The sequence below is a fragment of the Tyto alba genome, unplaced genomic scaffold (assembly GCF_018691265.1).
Source record: "Tyto alba isolate M040663 unplaced genomic scaffold, T.alba_DEE_v4.0 Super-Scaffold_13, whole genome shotgun sequence".
Lineage (NCBI taxonomy): Eukaryota > Metazoa > Chordata > Aves > Strigiformes > Tytonidae > Tyto > Tyto alba.
The window spans coordinates 37,237,441-37,263,035 of NW_024881275.1; the positions used below are offsets into that span (position 1 = coordinate 37,237,441).

Below are 25,595 nucleotides of genomic sequence, written 5' to 3' on the forward strand. Positions count from 1 at the left end.
GTCGCGCCGCGTCGCGGCGAAGGGCGGGGCATTGGCAACGTTGCGGCGGTCTCGGTAGTGCCGAGCTGGAGCCGAAGCCCTTTCCCCTCCGCCGCTCTCCCGGGTTCGGCCCCGCGCAGCGGCCGCCCTGGGCACAGCTGCCAGCTCCGCCGCCAGCTCCGCAGAGCCGAGGAGGGCGAGCGGTTGGGGGAGGTCCGTCCGCCCGCCCGCCCGCGGCGATGATGAAGGGGACGGTGGGCGACCCGGTGGCCGCCGTCATGCAGGAGAGCTTCGGCTGCGCCGTCGCCAACCGCTTCTACCAGCTCCTGGACGACGAGTCGGACCCCTTCGACATCCTGCGCGAGGCCGAGCGCCGCCAGCAGCAGCGCAAGAAGCGCGACGAGGCGGCGGCGGCCTCGGCCCGGAGAGCCGGCCCCGGCGGCAGGGCGGGCGGAGGCAAGAGGGAGTCCCAGAAGGAGCGCAAGCAGCCCGGCAGCTCTCCCGCCCACGGCAGGCCGCCGCAGCCCGGTACGCTGGCGGCGGCTCCTCGGCGGGGCGGGGTGCGGGGGCCCGTCCGGCAGCCGGTTTCCCCGAGGAGTGAGGTGCCGGTTTGGGCAGCCCGGGCCCTGGGGCGCGGCCGCTTGTCGGTAGCGGGATTAAAGCAGGGCTGGGAAAACCTAGTTCGTTGGGTGTTGGGCTTTTTTGCCAACGAGTAGGCAACCGTGGCGTTACCCCGGGCGGCCGGACCTGGGCACCCGGCCGACGCGGGGGGCTTCAGGGGGGAAACGGGGCCTTTAGGTGTGTAAACGGAAACTTCAGAAATACCCCAAGAGACAGATGGAAGAGCATTAACTCTTCCACTACAGCACCTGTCGTTTTCATGCTGGTTTAGCATCCCTGCTAATGGGTTTTACCTCTTGTCACCCTGCCCATTTTCCTCTGGTGTTGGATGCTTCCAGGCTTGTTTTCTTAGTATCTGTGAGTTTTCTGGCACTTCAGCTTCTTCAGGGTTATAACGTGCCGGGGGACCTGTGCTTCGTTTTATTTAAGCTTGCACTGATGCCCAAACCTTTGAATAAAAACTTATTTACGGGGTGAACTCTTTAGCACAGTGTTCAGGAATGGTCCAGGTCCTTTGTCAGCTGCTAGGTTTTTGTGGTAAATGTTGCTTGGGGGAATAGGGAGCCAGTCAGCTTTTCTGTCAGAATGTCTGGCATGGTCCTCTTTGCAGCTGCAGGCTTTTCTGGGTTATAGCTCCTTGCATTTGGAGGTGGTTTTGTGAGTCTGGTTGTTATTACTTACTTGGTGTTGAGCTGCACGTTGCTGGATTCAGTATCTAAAGTATCTGAGAGCTGGCTGATGGTTTCCAAACATTGAGAATCTCTGCACAGAAAACTCTGGTTTTACCGTCTTGAGTTGTGAATTCCCATTCTCCTGCAGTGGGCAATGGAGCTTTTAACTCATTAATTGTTCTTAAGGTATTAACTTCTTCCTGTAGGAAAAGCTCCTGTTAAATTAACAGTAACAGAACTATGCCTTTTTAATGCCCTAGAAAAAGGTGTAGCCTTTGAATTGGGGTTCTTGCTCCATCAGGCTGATGCCAGTGCTGCCAATTCTACTGCTTAGACTTACAGTCTTACACTGCTCCAACAGCGATTATTTGACCTTGTGGAGCAGAGAATCTTTCAATGCCAAATATGCACTAAGTTAATGAGCATCTTTGTAGAGGATGAACTTAAGTTGTCACTGCCTGTCTGTGGTTGTTACGTGACTCTGTTAGAGATATGTGCCTGTAAGACCAGCACTCACACTAGTAACAGGCTTGTTTAATTTAAGGGATACTTAGCTGTGGTTATCAGCAGAAGCCAAAGGAGCATGTTCAGTGAACAGCAGAGTCTCAAGTTTTGATGAAAAGGTTTTTGAATAAGAAGTGGTGGCTATCAGTAACCTACCAAGAACATGGAAGTTTATGAAGCACCTCCTTTACCTCCTACTTGTCTACAGGTGGTATCTTAAGCATGCAGGTTCAGAGTGTAATTCTGTGGTAACGCATAGTGAACCCAGTGGAGTGTCTTTCACTATTTGCTGCTACCTTGATATTAAGATACCTGGTTTGTCATATAGACACATCAGGCATGTGCACCTTGTTTTAATTTGATGCGAATTTAAAATAGAGAAAAGACTGCTTCCTTTGTGGAAGTGAATTAACATCTATCTTATGAAGAGTTACTTGCTCTGAAAAATGCTGCACTTTTTTATTTGAAGAAAGTGGCCATCCTGGATTTTATATGTGCTGTATGTTTATGTCCTGGGCTTGTTGTGAAGTAACTACTGTAAATGTGTAGTGCTTGGGATACTAAATCAGGGCAGAGAGTTGAGACTTGACCCTGTCTGTGTGCTCCTTCTTTGGATGTGCTGTCTTAACAAGCCTGCTCTAAAGGACAGAGATCACCCTCTGACTTGGGGCAAATACAGGGATATGGTGTACCTGGCAAGTATAATGCAAGTGGCAGGTTGAGGGAAAAATTTAGGGGTTTCCTTGAAGAAAGTGGTGCGGGTTTTTATTTAGGCCATACAGTCTTGATTTGTTACACCAGAGAGCTTCTGGATACAGTACAAGATTCAGAGAACTATCTGCTTATTGGCTGAGAATGAGTAATCACTCTGAAAGGTCCTCATACCAAACTCAGTTTGGTGTAAAACTTAAAATGATGGACACATTGCCAGAAGAGTGCATCTCTGTTTAGGGAAGTAAATATTAATGATTAAAATTACTAAATTGTGAAACTAATGACCAAGCTTGTATTTAAAAAAACCCAAACTGAATCAAGCTCCAAACTCAATAAACTTAAGTTTTTGTCTTTCTTAGGTTTTCGTTTTGGTTTTATATGTTTTTTTTTCCCTCCAGATTTTGGGCATAACTCCACCTAATTTAATTTCACTGATTAGGAATTAGACACCACAAAGAAGCATCTAGAGCCATCTGAACAGCAGAATCAGATTCTGGTATTATGGTTGAAATGACAAAATTAAGTCTGTAATTGTGCTAGTGTTTTTAGGATCATCACAGAACAACCTGGGTTGAAAGGGACCTGGAAGGATTGTCTGGTCCAACCTTTCCTGGGAAAGGCAGCCTAGATGAGATCATCTAGCACCTTTTCCAGTCTCATCTTGAAAATCTCTAGTAACAGGGACTACATGTCCCTGGTGATGTTGCTACAGTGAATGATTGTTATCAATTTCTTTCTGATACTGAGATGAAACCTTTCCTCTTGCAACATGTACCTGTTGCCCCTTGTCTTCATGTGGCTCCTTGTGAAGAGAGAGCCTCCATCCTCTTTGAAGCTTCCCTTCCAGTTCTGCAGTACTGTGATATGGCCCCACACTGAGCCTTCTCCAGGGAGAAGAGATCTAGCTCTGTCAATCTTTGCTCATAGGGCAGGCTCTCCAGCTCTTTGATCATCTTCACGGCCCTCCTTTGGACCTCCAGACTCTTGTCTGATTACTGGGGTGTTCTGCTTGTTTGGGTTACAAGAAGACTTGTTAATTTTTATTTTTATTACTGTGCCATTTCTTGAGCATATAAAATCTGAACAAAATAGTCTTTAGTTTTAGAAAGACTTGAAGCAAGCCTAGTACTCCATTTTGCAATATATAAAAAGTTTTACTGTAGTCTGAGGGACCTTTGGTTCTATATTTTGATGTTAGAGTGCAAGGTTTACTGAAAAAGTTCTGTAAATCGACATTTTTTTTAGTTCTGCACTGCCTTTTCCAGAGGAATTACTACTTAATTTCTGGAGAAGTTTTCAATTTGAAACAGACCTCCTAAGAGGACTTCACCAGATAATCCAGTACTTTGATCTTTAGAATCCAAACTATTTATTATGAATTAACACAGCTGTAAGGAGACTGGGTTTTAATCTTTCTTTAAGGAGAAAATAGACTCCTGTTTTGTAGCCTACCAAAACCTACATTTTCGACCTTAATGATGTATCTTTTTTTTTTTTTTACTGACTATATTGTTTTGTGATTTTTTAGACTGTATGCTGAGGATTTAGGTAAAGGCAGTTTGTAGGTATTACAGCCCTTGTAATTGTACCACTTAACGTTAACTTGGTTCATTCTTAGCACAGTGGCCAAACTGCATTTGCAGCTCTTTGTTCAAAAGGCCTAGTTGCAGAGCTTGCATTCTTTACCGGTCCAGGCAAATTAAATTTGTTGATCATGCAGTAATAAGCTCTGTTCAGTTGAAATCTCTAAACCTTTGTTGTTAATACCTCTAAAAGGTTTTCTTCTTCCATGTACATTTGATGACTCGTGTAACATTTAGATGTAGGTCCTGAATACTACATGTTTGAGTTTTTAGCTGTGACTTGAAGTTACTATGTCACGGAATGTTTCTGGGAAATTTTATTTTATACTGAAAATATATTTTATTTTAAACTGCAGTTTTCTTACTTTTAATTAATTTTTTCCGGTATCATTCTTTCAGCTACATAGTCATAAGGATTGTCCAGAGGAAAGCTGCAGTAGGCAATTCTGTAACCGAGTACTGGCAAACATGGAAACAAAGCAGCACAGAATAGTCTAACTCCATGTGTTTTTCTTTGGTGTATTGCATGTGATAGCTGAGGCCTTCTTTTGTGTTTTGGGATACTGTGTTGGTATTCTGCAAACCATGTAATTAGCAATGCTTTAGTTCACAAAATTAGCTGCCTGAAGTTTGGAATTAAACTTGCATGGACACACACATGCAAGAGTGAGGAAGTAAGGTTGCTTGCAGAGTCTTAAATCTGCTATAGTATGAAATATAGCAAAATAAGTCCCTGAAAGTGTAAACTGTCTTCTACTATTTCCAGGTATGGAGCTTTATTGTAAAAGGAAGATTAGTTGTCTTCGTATAGGTATTATTGTGTTGCTGACATGGTAATGAAATAGTATCTTTTCATGCAGCTATAATTAATGACAGAGATCCTTGAATTACAGCACAATTTCTCCACTTGCCCTTATTCTAGACCAACCAGAACAGTATTCCTGTTTGGTTTTTGTACCTACTTTGTTTCCTCTGAACTCTCATTAAACTGTTTTTGAGGGTCAGATTTAAGCTGAAAGCAGAGGAAAAAAGGGTCTCGGAGTAGGTGGAAAGAGATCTGAATTTAGGACCAGTGATTGTGCTGCTGTGAGCTTTGTTTTAACATCTACAAGGCAGCTGAAACTTGTTTGAAATGAAAAATATTAAGCATAGTTTAAATTACTTATTTTCCATATATGTAGGTGGGTGGAAAAGCTGTGCTAAAAGAGCTATGAGGGGAATAAATAACTGAAGTTTGTTGGTACAAGGTTATTTAGCCCAGTAGAAGAGTTACAGGGCAATGACACAAATTCTGTAAATGAGCTATAAAATGAGAGGAAATTCACTATCAGTAAGTGTAAAGTAATACATATAGGAGAACATGGATTGAGGTGGGAGGCAGCATTGCAAACTATACTGCAATGTGAAAGATTTTTCTCGTTCAAAATACTGTAGTTCAGGAAAAAGAGCTTGGAATGATTGAGACTGTTAAGAGTAGAACAGCAGGTTTATTTCCAGTTGCCATCTAGGAGATAAGCAGTGTTGGGAATTACTGAAGTAGCAGTATCAAGGAAGATAGTAAAGGAATTGTTATGCCTCTGAAGTAATCTCACCTTCCCACATCTCAAAGTGTGTCTACACTTTTGGTCACCTTAAAGATGTTAAAATTAGAAAAAACATACTAGAGTGACATGCATGATGAAACTTAGAATGTTTTTGTATTGGGAGAAATTTAAATGAAGGTTTTTCTTTTGAGAGGAAGTGTCTGAGGATACAAAAGGAGTGTATATAGAACAGCAGGTGAGGCTCAGAGAAGGTAAAGAATATTTATTTTTTCCTATTTTACAGAAATAAAGGGATGTACTTTCAGACAGACTTTGTGAAATAAGGAAAAAGAATGCTTTTTCTTCAGAGACTGTAATTGACCTGTGGCCCTTCTTGCTGTAGGGTGACGTTGATATATCAAAGTATATATCTATTCAGACAGTATTCTGGGTATAGACATGGCAGTCCATCTAGGGATCTATCCTCCATAAATCAACGCCTATAGACTTTGGTTGTGAAAACCACTAAGTGTAGATTGACAGATGGTAAATACGCTGTTGCTACTTTTTCTTTCTTCAGATTCATGCTATGAGATACCCAAGTTTTCCATCTGGCTACTATGGGTGCTCTAATGTTTATCCTAACTGAATCAAAACTACACACGGATTGCTTTTGCTCTGTTCTGTGTGTGCTACTTGGACACAATAGAAACAGCTCATTGTTTGGCACTTCTTCATTCCAGGCTGCATTTGTAAAAATGGAATATGGATGGAATTGTCTCACTGGGTGTGAGTGTCACCTATTTTGGTGGGATGAGTTGGTCTCAGGCTTGTGAGAACTCATAAAACACTACAGTGCAGTGTTGTCAGCTGGATTTTAGGTCAGAATATGATGTTTTGGTGCTCTCTGCAGCTGTAATGTCCCTCAGCCTGTGAATTGCATGCCATGTGGCACCCTCACCTCTCAGGTTCTCCTTACATAAGGGAATGGGGGAAACAGCAAGATTTCTGCTCTAGCTTGTAGTCACTGATAGCAGTTGCAAGCCGGGCTTCTTGCAGGGCTTGTTTAAACTCAAGGTTTGTTGCACAAAAAATGTTTTTACCGTAAAACTAAAAATTAAAAAGAGTGTATGCTGTCTTAGTGGAGGCCAGTGAGAAGCCCACAAAACCCAGAAAACTCTCTCTTCCCAAGCAAAAGATATGGGTAGAGAAACTTGATGAGAGCTAAACAACAGCACTGCAAAGGCAGCTAGATTTTGCTGCGTTCTTTCAAATCTGCCTGTTAATACATAGCAATGCAGTGTCTGGGAAATCAGGCAATGCAGGTCTTAAAAATACACCCGCTTTCCCAGTTGTAAATTCTGTGATACATGCTTATTAAAACCACTTTTCTATGAAAGTCTTCCTAGCAAAATGCTGCAGTGTAAACAAAACTAATAGTGGTAGTGAAGTACTATTGTGGGGAAAGTGAAGACTACTTAAGTTAGCTCTGTATGATTTAGAATTTTAACAATGGCTTGTAAAACTGGGCTTTTTTCTTTAGCAATGTCTAGTTCTAGTACCTGGTAATTTCAGTATTGACAGATGTCTTTATCATAGTAGCTTGGCTGCTTCCTTTGAAAAAAAAGCTGGATCTGTTCAAACAGTTTAAGCATCAGATTTCTCTTCTGATTCCTCAGTTTAGAAAGTAAAGTGACAGGCAACTCAGCCAACAGACTGGGCTGCTGTGGCAACCTCCTGGGGAGGCAGTGTTGAGGTGGGGAATGGTGGGTGTCATGGTGTGAGCCCAGAGGGCAATTGAGCACCATGCAGCCATGCACTCATGCCTCAGCCCTCAGGAATGGGAAGGAGGAAAATAAAGCAAAAGGCTCAGGACTCAAGATAAGGGCAGGGAGAGGTGGCTTACCTATTAGGGTCAAGGACAAAAGACAAGACTCCTTAGGGAAAGAAAAAGATTGTTGCTTTAATTCAAGCACTAACAGCAACACCACTTAACAGGCAGAGTAGGACAGTGAGCAGCATTAACACATCTTAAAAAATACTTTCCCCCCACCCCTCCGTTCTTCCAGGGATCAGTTTTGTTTCCAGTCTCTCTCACTCCTCCCCCTCGGTGGTGCAGGGAGAGAGAGTGGGGAGTGCAGTCAGTCCTGCTGCTCCTTCCCCCAGAGGGATGGGACTCCTCACATTCTTCCCCTGCTCCAGTGTGGTTCCCCTCTCGCAGGAGACAGTCCTCCATGAATTTTCTGTGACTTGAGTCCTCCCCAAGAGATGCAGCCATTCCGGAGCTGATCCAGCATGGATCACCCCCCTGTGTTGCAGCCTTCCCAGCACCAAACTACAAAAGCGGGGGTGGCTGCTTCCCTCAGAGTCCCGGCCTCCTTTGGGTGCGGCTTTCTGCTTCTGTGTAGGGTCCTCCACAGGCTTCAGGTCAGTCTCTGCTCCACCAGTGACCTTCCTGGGTGGTAGTGGGGGGTGGCCCTGCACTCTCACCTTGGGATAAAGGGAAGCTCTGCACTGGCACACCCCCAACCCTTCCTCTTCCTGTCTTCCACTGGCCTCAGTGTTCACAGAGGTGTCCTTCTCATAACTCCTCCTCACAAGTCCCCGTACCTCCTTCCAGGTTCCTCTTCTTAAACACGTTATCGCAGAGGCGCAGCCACAGTTGTTAATTGACTTGGCCTTGTCCAGAGGTGGGTCTGACTTGGAGCTCGGGGGCTTCAAGAAGCTTCTCACAAGGGCCACCCTTCTGTGCTACCAACAACTCTGCCACACAAACCCAGCACACTTGCTCAGCATTGCACAGGTGCTTCTTGTGGAATGACTAGCTCAGTTTTGTTGGTCTGAGAGCAGTGTTTTTGGAGTTCCTTGCGTGATGGATTTAAACCAACACCTTTCAGCAAATCGAGTAAGTATAAGGGCCTAGCAGACAAAAGACTTATTTGCTTCTGGAGAATTTTGTCCCAAATAGAGTACAGAATTTGGGAAAATGGGGAAGGAAGCACATAATGGATTTTAAACTTATGCTTAAATGTATACGGGTTGAGTGGATAACCTCAATTTATTCTCTCATATAAATATACAATTTCTCTGCCTTCACTCTGCCTAACCTGCTCCTCCTTAACCCCAACAGTGACTGAACAAAACCACAAAAAGCTTAAATATGATTTTTCTTCTAATACGTTGGCATTCTAGAATCAATTAGTGGTGTAGGAGCCTTTGTACTTACTGCTTGGGTTTCTGTCACTCAAACTCAGTGATTTGTATTGTAGTCTTGTTGAATGGTCCTTTCCTCCATAGAACAGTGGTAAAAGGAGGTGACCCTCTTCTGGTTGTTGGATACCATGGCTGTGAGCTTAAAGTAGAGGTGCAGGCTTAGACTTCTAAATTCAGCTTATCAAGCAGGAGGTGTGTTGTCTCATGATCAACAACTAATGCCTGTCTCTAGCAGTCCTTCTCTTTCCCCGACCTTCATTGCTCCTGCAGCTATATTGCAATTCATATCTTCCACTGAAGCTTCTCTGCATTGTCCTATAGGATCTTTGTGAGAACATGAGAGAAACAGTTTTTGTTTTCCATTTCTGTGACATAATATGATCAAAATGAGATTTTTCTTCAACCTGTCTTTTCTGGAAATATCTGAGCTGTGTCAATACCCGTAGTGTTTTTTGCCTGAGGCAGGTTTATCAATACAGAAGACAAAGTAAGTAGTTGTCTTTAAAACACATGGTGTCTGTCAACATTAACTTGTAAGTGCTTTTAATATTTTGGTGGGCTTGGAGAGGGTAAAGCAGAAGACTCTAATCAACTTATTTCAGTCAGTAGATTGGTAACTGCAATTCAGTTATTATTAAAGTATTGTTAACGTATATGTATGTTTGTGTAGACCAGAAGCGAGCACCTAAGCGGGGAGAACAGCAAGGATTCAATAACAGAGGAGCAGAACTAAAACAAGACAAAACTGAATGGAGACCGTCTTTTAGGGAATATCATCCCTATGAACCAGAGAAACAAGTGGAATTCGGAGTAGAAAGGTATGTATCATACAGGTGTTAGCGGTCGCAATCGCGAATAGAAGTTATCTACACACAGCAGATAAGCAGGCACTTCTTTATTCCAGTGCTGGGGAACACAGGGGATAGCTCCACCAAAAAAACGTGTTCACCAACAGGTACAAGGCACAACGTATTTATACACTTTTTCAGCAGAGTCACGATTACATGAGATCAATAAAATTCACAAAGTTTAGTTTGACCTTAATAATGATTGGCTTTCAGTTACCTCACCTTACCTATATTCCTATTCTACAGAAATCATTGGTCATCTTTACTGATTGATTTGAATAGAATGAGGGGAGGGTAATGATCAGCATATTCATGTTATTTCCTGTAAACCATTATCATATGCAAGTGTCCCTAGTGCATGCGTGGTTATACTGGACGGGGGTCCTCTGGTGGTCGTCGATAGTCTTCATCACTGTGTCTGCTGATTGAACTCCATCCCTGCGCATGCTCATTTTATCTTTGGCTGATCTTCCCAACCAAACCCAGTCTCTTCTGGTACCTGTTGGTTCAAATGAAGTTCCATAACCAGTACCCATTGTTTTGATTCAGAGTCCATAACGATTTCCATAGTAATTGAGGCAAACACAGTGCTAGTTGCTCCTAAGATCTTAACACATCATATATTCTCATAGCTGCTATAACTCCCTTTTAAATCAAAGCCATATTTTAAACTAAAATCAAAACAATATTCTAGGATTCAAGCTATTTTGTTAAGGTAACTGCAACACAGGGAGAAGTAACGTACCTCGTGGGGGATCTGCACAGGGGTGAGAAGGGAAAGACTTAACCTTCGTAATACAAATCTAGTAGCCAAATGTGACTTGAAGGCATGGTTGCGTTATTTATGTGTAGATTTGTTGCAGTATGACTTGGTTCATGCCCGTCAGCTGTAATTTCAGCTTCCTTGCAGGTTGGTTTGGAGCGGTTTTGTTAAATGTTAGAAATACAAGGCAAAACTGAAAAGTATAAATATCTGCAAACATAACCCCTGTTCTGCAACATAAATGTTTATTTCTGGGCTCACGTACCAAGCTTTGCGGAACATGTGGTGTGGGTTCCAAGCTGAATAAATTTTACTATTCAAACTGAAAATAAACCTTTGTTATACTGTTTACTGCTTGGATAGTGAATGCATATCAATTTTGCTTTCTTTATAAGCACAAGAAAATTCCACTTAAACTGTAGCTGCTTGAGTGTGTGGCTGCTCTTAGTTTACATTGCAATAGTTGGTATTTAATAAGTTACCTGAAATTTTTAGCAGTGCATATAAATTTGGGCTTAGTGGAGCTACTACCTGTTAAAGATTTGACAGTTTTATAATGTTTTATTTAATTTCTCTAATATTTTCAGTGTTATCAATAAACAGCTGAAATTTCTATTCCTGTTATATGTAATATTTCCCCCTGAGTTCAGTTTATGTCCATTTTTAATGACAAAACTAATGCAACTGTACTGTATGCTATGTAAAGATGCACTTAAAATTTGTACAGTAGCTTTCATATACTGCTGTCTCTCACAGCTGAACAAATACAACCATACTGTTTTGTGTTTTGTTTTTTCTTTTTTCTCCTTGTTAACTGTTCAGTAGGAACAAAAATCTCACTAGAAATCTTCTTTTTAGGCCAATTGAAAGATTAGACTGTGAAAGGCCAATAAGAGGTCGTGGCGGAGGAAGAGGTGGAATGCGAGGTAGAGGAAGAGGTGGTGGAATAAACAGAAGTTTCAATGGCTTTGACCAAAGAGGAAAACGGGAATTTGAAAAACAAAGTAGGAACAATAAAATGTAAGTGTTCTGTGTACTTATTACTTGGTGTACAAGTAGGCAATAGTCAGCAGTGCAGTAGTGTCTCAGGTATTTTGTTGCCTTCTTTTATTGGCTGCCAAAAAGTTAATACTGGTTTTAAACTGAGCTCTTAATGAAAAAGAGCTTTTGAACTCACAGAACCCTGTTTCTATCTCTAGGGGAATGAAAGCAGATAGCAGAAAGGGTGGAGGTGGAGCTGGCAACTGGGGAACAGTTAAAGATGATACAAGGTAAAACATTGTGTCCACCACAGATCATCTTTTTCCATGGCCCACCTTAGATCATAATTTTCTGTTCATCAGTTTCATGTTCATTTTGAGCTTTATAAGCCTTGTTTTCTATTAACTGTGGTGGTGAATATAGTTTTGCAGTTTTCTGAACTTGTCTCCTTCATGTTGATGAGATTAAATTGTAGCAAAGGCATGGTGATGTTTCTTTAAGACTGCCAGAATCTTTTGAATGAGGCCAAGCTGGCTTTTAAGTGAAATTACTTTTCTCAATAGTCAAGTAAGTGGGACTCTGATATTTAATGACGTTGCTAAAAAATGCCAATTAAAAGATTGAAATTCTATTAGTGGGCTTAAAGTCCAGTCTATTTTTCTTGAGTTTTATGGATCATTTCTAAACTGCAAGGCTATAATACAGTTCAGTGTGGCTCTGGAGGTAATATTTAGCTGACTCCACCACTGAAGTACATTCTAAAGCACACAGGAAGGTCAGCAGCAGAATGTGATGTTTTATTAGTGGTTAGTTAGATTAAAATGTGGAATTTTCAATTCAGTTCTGTATTTCTCTTACTGGTTATGTTCAAATTTGCAAAAAGTTCACTAGAAATGTTGGCTTTTGTCTTTTCTTTGCACCTAGCAATATGCTACTCTTTCCAGTAGCTTTTGTTCTCATAGGCGTCTAGAACTTTAATTGAAGGCTGATAAAAGACAGAGAAAAAGCAATGCTTTGCATTTACAGCAAACATACTTGGACATGAACACATTCATTCACATAATTGTGGATTCAGGCAATTTAGCTAAAAGGTTGAAAAATACAGCATTGATGGGTATTAATTTTGGGGCTTGATATTCCAAGTTCTTCTGAAAAGTTGTGCTAACTTCTATCTCTTCTGTATTTCATACTAAAAGTAAAAGTTTAAGTAGTCTGGCTTTTCGAAACAAAGGATCAGCTAGGTTAACATAGTTGTGAGCTGATAGCACAAAGCTAGATGACCAAAAGCACAAAATTAGCTTCTGTATGGTGTCAGGGAAGGTTGTGTGAACTTCATCAAGTAAAAGAAATTTAAGATTCCCTGTATTTATTCTCCCTAGTTAAGTTTTTTAGTTCAGTAGCATTGGAACTTATGATATAAATAAACATGAGATACCAATACTTTCTTGTGATGTGGTGTGTGTGGTAGAAGTGACATTAAATTGGAATTATCTAAACAATTCTAAAAGCAAGTCTGTGCTTTAATTATGCTCAGTGATGCATCGAAGCTAGGTGGTGTTAATTTTAAATATGTATGCCTGCCAGTGGGATGAAAGCAAGTATGCTACTGTTTCCATTTGGCAGTGAAATAATGTCCGTGTTACAGAAAATACAAACTTGGAGTATAAATTTTAACATTTGAATAGCTGATAAGAAACAAAAAGGCAAAACCAAACATCAATGATACTCTGTAACCAAGTACTGGTATTAGTATTTGTGATTGAATTATTTTGTTGTCATGCATGCTTTTCACTTCTTTGGATTAAAAGCACATAAGTTGGATTTTCTTAATACTTGTTAGTCGCTCAACTAGTTACTTAGTAGATCTACTTTCTGCTTATGATCTTAGAGTTTTTCTCCTCTTTTTTTTTTTCATATTCCTAGAAATTCAGGAAAAAAAAAAGTGGTGTATTGATCTACAAGGTTTTTTTCCAGTGTGACCCTTGAAGTCTTTATTTTTTTTTTTATTTACTGTTTCAGTGGGATGGAACAGACTGCCCCTGTGGAAGAGACTGCAGAAACAGCTGAGCAGCCAGGGGCATCTGAAGGAGAGCCTCTGAACAAGTATAGTCTGACTGAAATATTTTCTCTCTAAATGCAAAGAAAACAATTGACTGTTACTGATATACTTGTATTGGGAGGTACACTTGAAATGTGAACTGTGAAGTTTTGCTAGAGCACATATTCAAAAATAGAAAAGCTTTGTCTATATTTGTGAATCAAGAAAATGGATCCTTAATTCTGACTAAAGCTTGGTTTATACAGCTGCAGATTGCATTTAATTGCCCAGTGATGCTTACATTCCTAAGATTTGGTGATAATTTAAGGAGGAGCTCCATATGGTCTGTTACCTTTTTAACTTGGCTAGTTTCTGAAAATTGCCCTACTTTTTGAAGTTCTCTGAGAAAAAGGCATTCAAGGTACCTATGCAATTGTGCAAACATAATTAAAATACACTAAGATAGGATTCTCTAAGTCATTATTCATCAGTCACTAATACCATGCAGTTGTCACCTATTTGTGAAAGGCCTCTGTAGAATGTGAAGAACTTAATGGAAATGGTCTTGCAGTCAACCTTGGAAGTAGGGAAATTGGTGGAGAAATCTGCCCCTCATCTTCTGACTTTCATTCTGATCAGTGTTCAGTGAGAATTTACTTCGTAGCAAATAAGTGCTGGCTTAAGAAAGAGTAACTGGACAATCTTGTCCAAGATACTTTAAGGAATAATCAAATAGTATATGGTGAACATCTCCTAATGAGTGAAAGTGTCAGTGCAGTATGTCAGCCTTCTCTTCTGTTGCTGTGAACCTAAAGATGCAGCTCCAGTTACTAGTGGCCTTGGTTCGTTTCTTAATCATAAAACTGACTAGACTACAAATCCTATTTTATATGTTCAGGTTGTATAACCCTGTAAGAAGTTGAGTTGATACAGCTCTGATTCTTTTAATTCTCAACTAGCTTTTAATATATAGCCAGAGGTGTGTTTACATGGAGTAATTGGTCTCTGAAATTGAATGACTACAAGTGGATTCCAGAAAGCTTTCTAGACTAACTTAAATGAAATGGGTGGTGTAGATAAACTGCCAAAAATGCACTGTATTAGCAAAATACGGTAACGGTTATTCAGCTTTTTTCATTGATTCCTGGTACCTTTACTTGTTTCAGACTTTTATTTGTTTCTACTCCAATAAAGATCTTTGTAGATGTGTCCTGACACCAGCTTCTTGTAGAGTGTAAGGCATGAGAAGTATTTGTAAGGGGGAAAGGCATCTGACAGAATCTGTCGGTTGTCTTCAACTCTTTTCCCTTTCTCCGAGATCACTAGCTATTTGGTCAGACTGTGAGCCTTTCTGGAGATTTTACTCCATGTTTTTAAAAACCCCTTCATTTAGGACTAGTCACTGAAATCTGTGAGATTCAAAAGTGCAAGTAACCTACAAGTACAAAATTGTGCATTGTGTACTCTTTTCAGTATGGTAAATATTGTCCTGAAGACTCACAAATTTGTATAGATAATGCAAATTACGTATACCTCATTGCACTTACTTGTGGGGCTAGTATCAGCTTAGTGACTGTATGAATTCTAAAATAGAAGATGACACATTGTGCGAATAGTGCCTAGGTAATTATAGATGGTTGTATGGCATACACCTTAAAAAGGCGGAATTGTTTTTGTTGTTCTTTTAATATTTAAAAGCAAAAGCTGATGGGGTATGGTTTTCAGGCTTCAGGATGTATTTTAAGGTCTTGTATGCTTAGGTTGCCACTGCTCTCCAGAGTTGCTGTCTTCTGGCAGGTAACATAACACCAGCAAAAGATTCTAGCTAGGTTATCTTCTGCTTTTGCTACAGCCTCAATATTGAGGGTGTAGGAGTGTGTATTCACTTAAGCTACTGCTAGGATTGTTCTCATTTTGACCCTTAAATGCAGCGACTCCAAGGAATCTACTTGTTTTCTACTGCTTTATTGCTGTTGTGTGTTTGTATTGAGGAGGGGATGTAAAACTTGGGTTTGTTTCTTCTCTCATTCTCTTTCCTGTTGTGGTTTAACCCCAGTCAGAAGTTAAGCACTACATAGCTACTCACACTCAATCCTCCCCTCTCCCAGTGGGATGGGAAGGAGAATTGGGAGAACAAGTAAAACTTGTGGGTTGGGATAAGAACAGTTTAATAACTAATATAAAATATAACAACAATATAAATAAATAATAATCATTGTAATGAAAAGGAATATTACAAAAAGAGAGAGAAATAAAACCCAAGAAAAAACAAGTGATGCACAGTGGAATTGCTCACCACCTGCTGACTGATGCCTGAGCAGCAATTCACCCCTCCTGGCCAACTCCCACCAGTTTCTATACTGAACATGACTCCCTGTGGTATGGAATATCCCTTTTGCTAGCTTGAGTCAGCTGTTCTGCCCATGACCTCTCCCAGCTTCTTGTGCACCTCCTCACTGGCAGAGTATGGGAAACTGGAATGTCCTTATCTATGGTTAAGCATAATTTAGCAACAACTAAAACATCAGCGTGTTACCAACATAATTCTCACACTAAATCTAAAACCCAGCACTGTCCCAGCTACTAGGAAGAAAATTTGCTCTGTCCCAGCTGAAACTAGGACAGCTGTTGTAACTGTTTACATTTAAAAGCAAAAAAAAAAATTATTGGAAACTGGGAGTAATTTGTCTGCTTGGAGATACTGTATAGTTTTCTGGTGTGATACTGGCTAATTTCAGTGCAACTCTGGAAAGACTTCTGTGGGCTTCTGTAACTTATGGGGTCTTGTCTTCAGGACTGTGTCCACATTGCTGTTCTTGAGCTTCCATTTGTGAGGTATTGCAGGACAAGATTCTTTAATACTTCTATAATATAAACCAAGTTATTTCTCTCCATATCTTCAAATTTTCTTGAGTGTGTCAACAATATCTAACTCCATTTATATCATCCCACACTGCATGCTAAGAGTTGTTTTATTTTGCTGGAAATAATAAGTGTAAAATGCACATTAGCACAGCAGTATAAGCTTTCCTCACAGCTGCTTTCTGTTGAACTTGTCTTCACAGTCTGAACAACGTAACACACTTGTGTTGACTGGCAATTCAGATTAACAGATTTTTCTTCAGTACAACATATAATTAAATCAATTCCTGTCAAAGGTATTTGCAGAGTTAGTATTTATTCTGTGGGGGTTTATTCCATTTTTTTACACAGGACTTCCTTCCTTTTTGTGTTTTTTTTTATGTATCTTTCTGGTCATTTAATAGGAAGCTTTCAAAATTTGTCTCCAAGTTTGCTAAGGTATTTACCTCTCTTGTTTGGTTTTGTTTGTTTGTTTGTTTGTTTGTTTGTTTTTTCCAGTAGTGACATAAAGTTATCCACAGAGCAGGGCAGGTCTTCAGAATTATTTTGTTCGGTGTTTTTCTTCTATAATTAATGTGTACAGTTGTTGCTTGGTCTTAGCTTGTTTAACTTTTAATTTTGCTGTAACTGGTGGTAATGCTCCTGTAAATTATGTTTAATAGGAAAGATTCATGTCATTGATTTCTTGGTAAAAGCTGAATTAAAATTTGCTTTGTGCAGCTGAATAATACAAAAACTGATCTGAAAAAAACCCGCTATTATTTTTAATGATGTGAAAATAACCAGCCTAACAAGTGAACTGAATGCCATTCTTTTCCATTTGCATTTCTTCTGCATGTCAATGTGTTCACATAGAGCAGTTCCTGCAAGAAAGGTATGCACTGTAAATAAGGTGTGGCTTGAGGGTTATGGTCATCCACTGAAAACACTGCAGCAGTGGCAACCATTACTGAAGGTTCCCCTTTGGTGTTTGGTATGTCCTTGTACTGTGCATTTAGTTTGTTTGTGTCCAGAGGCTGTGCTTAGGTGTCTGGCAATATTTTGTAAGCATGATTGTTGGTGTGCCAAGGAGCTTACTGATTTTATTCATGAAAATGCACACCAAGCAGTTACTTAAAATGCGTAAGGTTAGATGGTGGGAAGTAATGCACAGAGCGCACTTTCATGCAGTCCTGGTGCACAGAATAACCTGCTACAATCAAGTCTCTGTCCAAAATGTGACATGCAGGTTCCTGTTGCTGTGTTTCAGTAATGGGAGGTGTTTCCCCTTGGGAGTCTCATCATCCTAAAACATGTTTGTACTCCTAATAACCTAGCAGTTGAAACAATCCGTTGCAAGAAAAATCAAACTGTACTTTTCAGTTAAAAAACCTAAACATTTGCAGTGTAAATCCACTCATATTTCCTTTAGAACAAGCAAGTGGTGGTTTTCGATAGATGCATACTTTTCAAAACAATACCTGTGATTGCTTTTTTGAGACATCAACTTGCCATGTAGTGAAATGTCCTCATGTTGTCTTATGATCATAGAAATTTAGATCTGAAAGGGGTCCTGCTGGCCCAAGGCATGACCAACCATACCTGTGCCGCTTCTACCTGTCTTGATCTTAATGTCCTTTACTGGTAGAGGTTTCTATGTCCCTTGGTGGTCTCTCCAATACTTTGAAAATAGAAACTACTGTGTGTGTTTTGATTTTTTTTGGTGGTGTTTTTTCGTTTGTTTGTTTGTTTTGTTGTTTGTTTGTTTGTTTTTTTTTTTCCTAATCCTGAGTGTATTTCCTTAACATCATGGATATGCAAAATTTTCTTTCTTTTTTAGCGTTATGTGTGTTTTCTCCTCAGCATCTCCTTAAAGGCTTCCCGTGTAGATCATGGAGTTTAGACCTTATGTTTGTCTTGCAATTCTATTCTGGACTTTTCTACATGTTGCTATGTAGAAGACATTACTCAGTTGAGACCTCATTGACCCTGCCAGCAGTGACATCTGTTGCAAACAAAACTGTTGGTGTGTCTCCTTATACTTACACTGTTGCAGAAGGGACAAATGCTGTTGATTTAAAGCTCAGCTTGACTGGGTTACCTGCATTGCTCTTGCAGGATTTGGGGTCTCTCCTTCAGAGCTTCTGCCTCGCTAGTGGTTCTTTCTGTGTTTGGGCAGCTGAGGTTTTTGCCTGAGAGTATGTATCTCTGCTTGTGCTTGGGACTCCTTGGTGGTAGTAGTTTTGGTTGGTTGTTTTCAAATCCCTTGGTCACTTTAGCATCTCATACCACTGGTCCGTCCTCAGTATTCTTGAACGCTTGCACTATTGCCCTTTTCTTTCACAAGCTTTGTGCCATAGAAAATGCAGTAAATCTCTTGCTTATTACACTGCAGATATCTGTACAGAGCTGGCCTTAAAGCTCCACTCAAATGCTTATGTTTGCAGTTTGAAAGACTGATAGCTACTTCTCAAGTACTTGTTGCAATCACTTCTGTATCTTCCTACAGCTCTCACTAGGGACTGAAATAGTGTCTTCCTAATGTGGTGAGAACTTAATGGGAGAGGAGGACAAAGACTTCGTAAAATTCAGATAGGCAGTTTTACTGATTGTGTCCTGAGGTAGTGGTTTAGGAAGAAATTAAACCGATCTAATAGAGTCCATTTTTGTTAGTTTACTTTCTCCTTTTTCCTTCCTCTGGGTGTTTGCAACTAGTCTTGTTTTTCCAACACCTGTACCCCAAACTGAAACTTCAGATAATTGATCAAAAATTATCTGGCTTCTTACTTGTGAGGACAATAAATTGAAATGTTTGGGATGCAGTTGGCTCTCAATACTCTTACACATGGAACAGTATCTGTTGGTGTTTTTCCAGAAGTAGCTGCATCTTTCACTAGTGTCCTTTTTATTTAATGTAGTAAATGGGTTAATTTTTGTTCTTGACAATCCTTCTAGAATAGTTTCAGATCTTCTTAATGAGTATGGAACTACAAGCTGCTTACCAGTCTTTTAACACTTAAATTCTGGTTGATACAGCTGGAATTTTCAAAATAACAGGGCATGAAAGCATGGCCAAGGGTAGGCATGTGGTACAAGACTTTCTTATCTTTTATTTTTCTGCAAAGTGCATTTAAAACTGTGTTCTTCCTAGAACTAAAATTAAGGGCTGTCTTACTGTTCAATTCTGCTTCTACCTGTCATATGCTGTGTGCTTCAGGAAAATATTGTATAATTTTGGCAAGAAATGGAATGCTTCTCTGCAAGATCAGTTAGGAAGAGGGTACAGGCCTGTTCTTATATAGGCTAGATCTAAATGTACAAAACACTCCCAACAAATGTGTGTGTTCTGATGGGGTGCTTGTACAACTTAAAAAACAAAATGCAAAGTTCACTGCATATCATTTGACTCTCCATCTTTTCATGATAAAATAAATTTCCACCTTGTATCTAATCAACTGTTTATTTACATTGGAAAAATCCATCAGCATGTGATAGAAGAAAACTTGGAACTGCAATTGAGTGAGGAAAACCAAATTCATAGTTCTCGCACCAGAATGGACCACCTGAAAGGGTTTTCTGGAAAAATCAATGTTCGTGAAATACTTAACCACCTTTGACCACTATTGTAATACGTAGCAGTTCTGTGTGGGAGAAGGGAGAAATGCTTTCTCAAGTGACTGGGAGTAATCAGTGCAGGTTTTCCTGTAGTTCTTGGTATTTGACTTGTTTCTGCAGCAAACAATTACGGTGATGAAGCCAGCTATGCTCCCTGAATGTGATACTGCTTAGTGGGGAATAGCTCTCTGCAAATACCTTTAAAAGGTACACCTGTAGTGTAGTGTAGTAGCTGCTGATCCTAGCCAAGTCAGTCTTGGTCAGCATCAGAAAAGTGGCAGAATATTCAAGCAGTGATGAGTGGAAAAGAATCTTTGTCTTAGGAATACAGACATAAAGCCTTGGACTTCTGTCTTTATAGTTCAAAAATATGCAAGGCAGACTCCGATGTACTCTGTATGTTTTTCTTGAACATATCATCATTATTGCACTTTGTGAGAAATTAGAACTGGACTAGGACTATCTGGTTTTGCAAGGTGGTAATTACTGTCTCCTTGTGTGCTACTACATCTGAGAAAAGAAATGAAAGAAATATTTTATGAAATTAATAAAGGAAATGCTAATAATTGCCTAGAAGATTCCGTAGTGTGATCATCATGTCTTTTTGTCTGAAAGCTGCACTGAAACATGAATCCTCCTCATACTGTCATCTTGCAGTACAAGTCAATGAAACGTGCAATTAGGGTGTTTTAAAACTGCTTGGTGTGCGCTTTTTTTTTTTATTACAGCTGTATTTCCTAGGATTAGATCCACTATTAAACAGTAGGGTTAAGAATATGCCAGATCAAAAAACAGCCTGGTTTTGTCTAGAATCTGAGGTGCTTGAACTTACAGTGAGACTCGATAAATACCAGAACTTACTATAGGAGGCTGGAGACATCATTTGTTCATACAGCTAATTTCAAACAGGCCACAGGTACATTTTCCAACTTACATCAATGTAAAACTTGCACATCAAGTTACTGTGGGGAGTAAGTGAAATTGATAGTAACTTGGTGAGAAACATTCCAAATGTTTTGCTTAGTATCCTTACTTTAGAGTTCTTGTTCATCCTGGCATGTTGCAAGCTAATGGTTTTTACTTTACAACTATAAACCTTTAGAGTTTCTGAAGGAGAGCCAATGGAAGAAGTAGTTCAAGAAATGACGTTAGATGAGTGGAAAAATCTTCAGCAACAGAATCGACCAAAGCCTGAATTCAACATCCGGAAGCCAGAATCCACTGTTCCTTCCAAAGCAGTGGTGATTCACAAGTCAAAATATAGAAATGATGTAAGCATTGCCTCAGGAATTTTGTAAACTCTGCTTTATGCCCAGGGTTAGGAAACTGTCTCTATTCTTTCTCTACTAGCTTTAGTATAATCTGAACAGCCCAGATAATCAGTATCTAGGCTTTGTTACTGTAATGACGTATGTGCCCCAAAACTTGCTTTAAACTTACCATCTGTTCATTTTCTTCTCTCAGATCATCACCCCTATTTTGTATGCAAATATGTAACATATCAAGTTGTTCTACCTTATGGCTCAGTCTTAGCAATATAAAACCTGGGTCCTTGTTGCTGCCACCTATGTAGATCTTTGGTAATGCTGCTAGAGAAATTTGGTTTACTAAACACTTCTTATCCTAACTTTGAATCCTGTTAAACTTACTTGCCAAGTTTAATATATATACTTGCATGTGTATATTAAATTTGGGGTTTGGCATATGTTAGTCTGGATACTAAGTGTCCTATTTCTCATCTGTGCTGGGAACCCCAGCTTTCATTGTGCACTTGGAATATATGAAATTTTTTTTTTTTTTTTTTTTCAGTTTTAGGGTCCTGCTTCTTAGAAGGAACTCTGGAGAGCTTGTTCTATGCTAATGTGCTTTTTTCCCCACTTCTCCCCAACTTTTATTTCATGATATTACTACGGTTGACATTTCAAGAATAACTTATAGTTTACTGATATGACTGGGGAGAGAGGAGAGGCTTCTTTCTCAGGCTGTTGCTTACTTAGATTTCAGATTTTGGGGGTAACAGAAGTATGTGCATATAGTTGTAGCCTAGTGTGATGAAATTTTGATCCTTCAAAGTTTGCATGCATGTATGAATGCACATATTACTCTTTGTCTAGTTATAATATTAACATCAAAACTTGAAGCTTTTTAAGCCTTAATCACTTTAGGTCATTGAAAGTGTCTGTCCCCGGAAGCAAATACTGAAGTGGCCAGCATCCTTCTTAGCACGGTTTTTGGTGGTCACAGTTGCCACTTCCCTTCTTCCTTCTCTGAGGTAGATGGTGTAGGGGTGGGGAGAATATCTTTCACAAGCTCTGAAGAGAGTATGCAAGTGTGTGAACAACGTGTGCAGGTTTCTGTTCTTTTTGCCCATAAAGTTTCTGGGCTGGCAGTATCAAGGGACCGTGTCAAAATCAGCATAAAATAGGAGGCACAGGAACTGTGTAACATGGACTAGTCAAATCCCTGTGTTAGACATTGAATAAGTGATTCATTGCTGTATCGGATGAATTTACATATATGTTATCATGACTACAGTGCACATTAAAATTATGATGGGAAATAGTCTTCCATCCACTAGCTACTGGAAATCCAGAGTTAAAACAACAGTAATCTCATAGCTGCAGGCAAATAAACCAATAGATCGGTTAGTGGCCAAATACTGTGCTTTACTATGGCTTTTTAACCATTATTTGAAGATAATTGTAGGAGTAAGTAGCTTAAGCTTGGCTCTGTAGTCCCTTAGAAAACCTCGTATATGGCATTTCTGAAAAATCTCTTCAGTGTTATGGAGCTGGTACAGAAGATTTTGTTGCCAGGACTCTGAACCAACAAAGAACTGTTGCAGGCATCTGGGAAGCTGCAATTGCCTCGCCTCTGTTAAAACCCAGTGCAAGTTAAGGCCTGTCTTCTATTCTGGATGTCATCTTGATTTATCTGCTTCTTAGTCTGTAATACAAGTGTGTGTGTGTGTGTGTGTGTGTGTGTGTGTGTGTGTATCAGGGAGGGGAGAAGGTTGTACATGGAAGCTATAGGCTTTAACCAGATCTTCTTTTAGATGCAGAAAGACTTTGAAGATGACTCTCATGTCTTTCGAAGACCTGTGAATGACATAACATCTCAGCTGGATATTAATTTTGGGAGTCTATCTCGCCCTGGTCGTGGATCAAGAGGTGCACGAGGTGGTCGTGGCAGACGAGTTGAGGAGACAGGGCCACGAACAGAAGTAGTGGTAATGGTTTTTATAGTTTTCGTTGTTTGCTTGGGGATTTTTTTTTTGCTTGTTTGGAGGTGTGTGTGTCCCGCCCCCTTTTGTATGGAATTATTGTTTTCCATAGCGACAGGTTTGTTTCTAATTTTTTGCCTCAGAATATGCTGGTTATTTTGAGTTGCTGACCGGTACTATGTTACTTAAAATTAAATACAGGTTCAGCCTCACCACTCTTTAATACATAAATTTTAGAAGATCTGATTACTAGTTGCTGTAATGGTAACTAGAGGAAAGGATGCAATGAAGATCTGTTTCTGCAATGACTTTGATATTAATCAGGAAGTACTTAAAATGACTAAAGGCTTGTATCCCTTACAAAAAATGTCAGACTAGGACAGTAGTAATACTTTGATTATTGAGAGTGAGATCAGTAAACCTGAGATCCTACAGATGAAGACATAATTCTATGGCATCCTACAGAGGGATACAAATGTAAAATATAACCATTAAAAAAAAACTTCCACTGACCTTTTTCTCTTAAAAAAAAAAAAAAAAAAGGCATTTGTGCACTGAAAACTGACATCTTTATCCTTCATACTAACTGATGGTTTCAGTTTACTTCTGTCTTGTATGAGTAAAATACTTTAAGGTTGGGAACTTAGAGTGATATGAAGTGATTTGATGCATTTGTTTCATCCGAATGAAAGAGGCTCTTTGTCGTAACAGAACATAGAGTTTAAAACTATAATCCAAAATGTGCAGTAGCCTTCGGATGTAAAAAGATGATAATGCTGCTTCTAAAAACACAGTATTCTGGGTGAGATTTCTCTACCTCTTTCTTTCACTTCATTGCTGCAGAACTTGTGATCTTCTGGTCCTCCCCAGGCAGTAGATAAGCATTATAAATACGTTCACACTGAAGAAATTATAATAGTCATAACTTCTGAGATAAATGCTTAGCATTTCTGTGATACATATAGTTATAAAGCACTTAACTTGAATAGAAGAACGAACCCTTTTCAGGGTAAAATACATATACGTGACTGTCAGAAGTTTTTGAAATGTTTTTTTTATAAAGCTTCCTTTCTCACTTTTTAGGTGCAGCTTGTTGCTCCAAATCCTGATGATCCTGAGGATTTTCCAGCTTTATCTTGAAAAACTGTCATGAATGGTGGTATCTCAAAGTAGCTTTGGTCAGTTTCGTGCTGATGTGGATAAAGAAAGACTGTTTCTACTGGAAAAGTTGTTTGGGTGTTTGGTGTGGAATGATTGCAGACCTCTGCTAATGGAATTGGGTTCTGAAGGTTCTGGAGGGCTGGGATCCCATCACAGGTTCCAGTGTCAGCCTCCCTTTGTGAAAACTGTGTGAAGGCTTGCAGTACTTCACTATAAGGCTTCGAATGAATTTTAAGAGTACAGTGCTTAAACATGTGTACATAGAGTTTATATCAAGTTCTCCCTGACACTATGGTAAAATGTAAACTATACAATGTGGTCTGCAATTGACACTGTATTTCACTGTACATTTGAAAGCTGCTTTCCCTGTTTCAGTGAAGCGTGTATTTCACACAGTTACAAGTTGGAGTTCTTCAGAGTCTGTCAAAGGAAGGTCCCAAAACCATGAACAGCAGACCTTACTCACCCAAAACAGTGAGTTACTCTAAACAGAAGTGATCTTTAAAATTAATTGCTTTTTTTTTTGATAGCTAACCATAAGTCTTGCCTTGATAATGAGATATAATTGGCAACAACTCAGAAGGTGCTGAAGGTGAAGTGAAGTAAGAATTTTGAGTTAGGTGGAAATAAACTGTTAAGGAAGCTTTTCAGTTTAGCAGGAGCAACTACCAACTAAAATGTTTCATGCCTTACCAAGAAGACTGTGACATTGGGGATGAGGTGCAATGTCCTTTCCTTGCAGCTTTAACATACTTCCTCACTTGAGACAGATACCCTAACTTCTTCCCTGCCGAAGAGGACACTCAGTGCCATTCTCGGGGATCTGTGAGAAGGAAATAACACCAGAAGTGATGAGGCAAAGGAATGAGAGAACAACCTCGCTGGACATTTTGGAAGTAGCTGTCAGCCTCAAAGGAGTCTTCAAATGCCTGCTTAACTTGAACTCATTCTTTCCGTTTACTGGGCAAGCAGATGAATATAAACCTTTCTTTTTTGCTGTTCTGTCTCACTTTGTTTTGTACCACTTCTAATCAGTCTCCTTTGAAAGTAAACAGTGGATATGACTTGAAGAAAAAAACTGTTTTTGTTTGGAGTAATCTCTAAGAGTACTCAGAAACTTGAAGTAACTCTTATCTCAGTGCTAAGGCTTTACACAATCAGGGTATAATCATCCTGGAAAGACTACTGACACTTTTCCATGTGCTCCAAACAGGTGGTCTGCAAAGTAGTGCTGCCCAAATGACTTTTCTTACCCAGTTCAATTGGTTATATGACAATTTACTGTAACATGAGATTTTGTATTTCACAAGCAGCTCA

At 39.8% G+C, this 25,595-nt stretch overlaps 1 protein-coding gene across 2 annotated transcripts; it reads left to right on the top strand.

The window, feature by feature from the left end:
- On the top strand, nt 1-25,356 carry HABP4 (hyaluronan binding protein 4). 2 transcript variants are annotated; one of them, XM_042788099.1, is made up of 8 exons: nt 2-507; nt 9,479-9,626; nt 11,278-11,439; nt 11,619-11,690; nt 13,420-13,503; nt 20,997-21,165; nt 22,950-23,123; nt 24,201-25,356. In XM_042788099.1, the coding sequence occupies exons 1-8, from the start codon at nt 219-221 to the stop codon at nt 24,255-24,257; spliced, it is 1,155 nt and encodes a 384-aa protein (XP_042644033.1). In that variant the 5' UTR covers nt 2-218; the 3' UTR covers nt 24,258-25,356. The 2 variants fall into 2 exon arrangements, with proteins under 2 accessions (XP_042644034.1, XP_042644033.1); XM_042788100.1 differs by lacking the exon at nt 11,619-11,690 and having other exon boundaries at nt 1-507.
- The last annotated feature ends 239 nt before the right edge of the window (nt 25,357-25,595 follow it).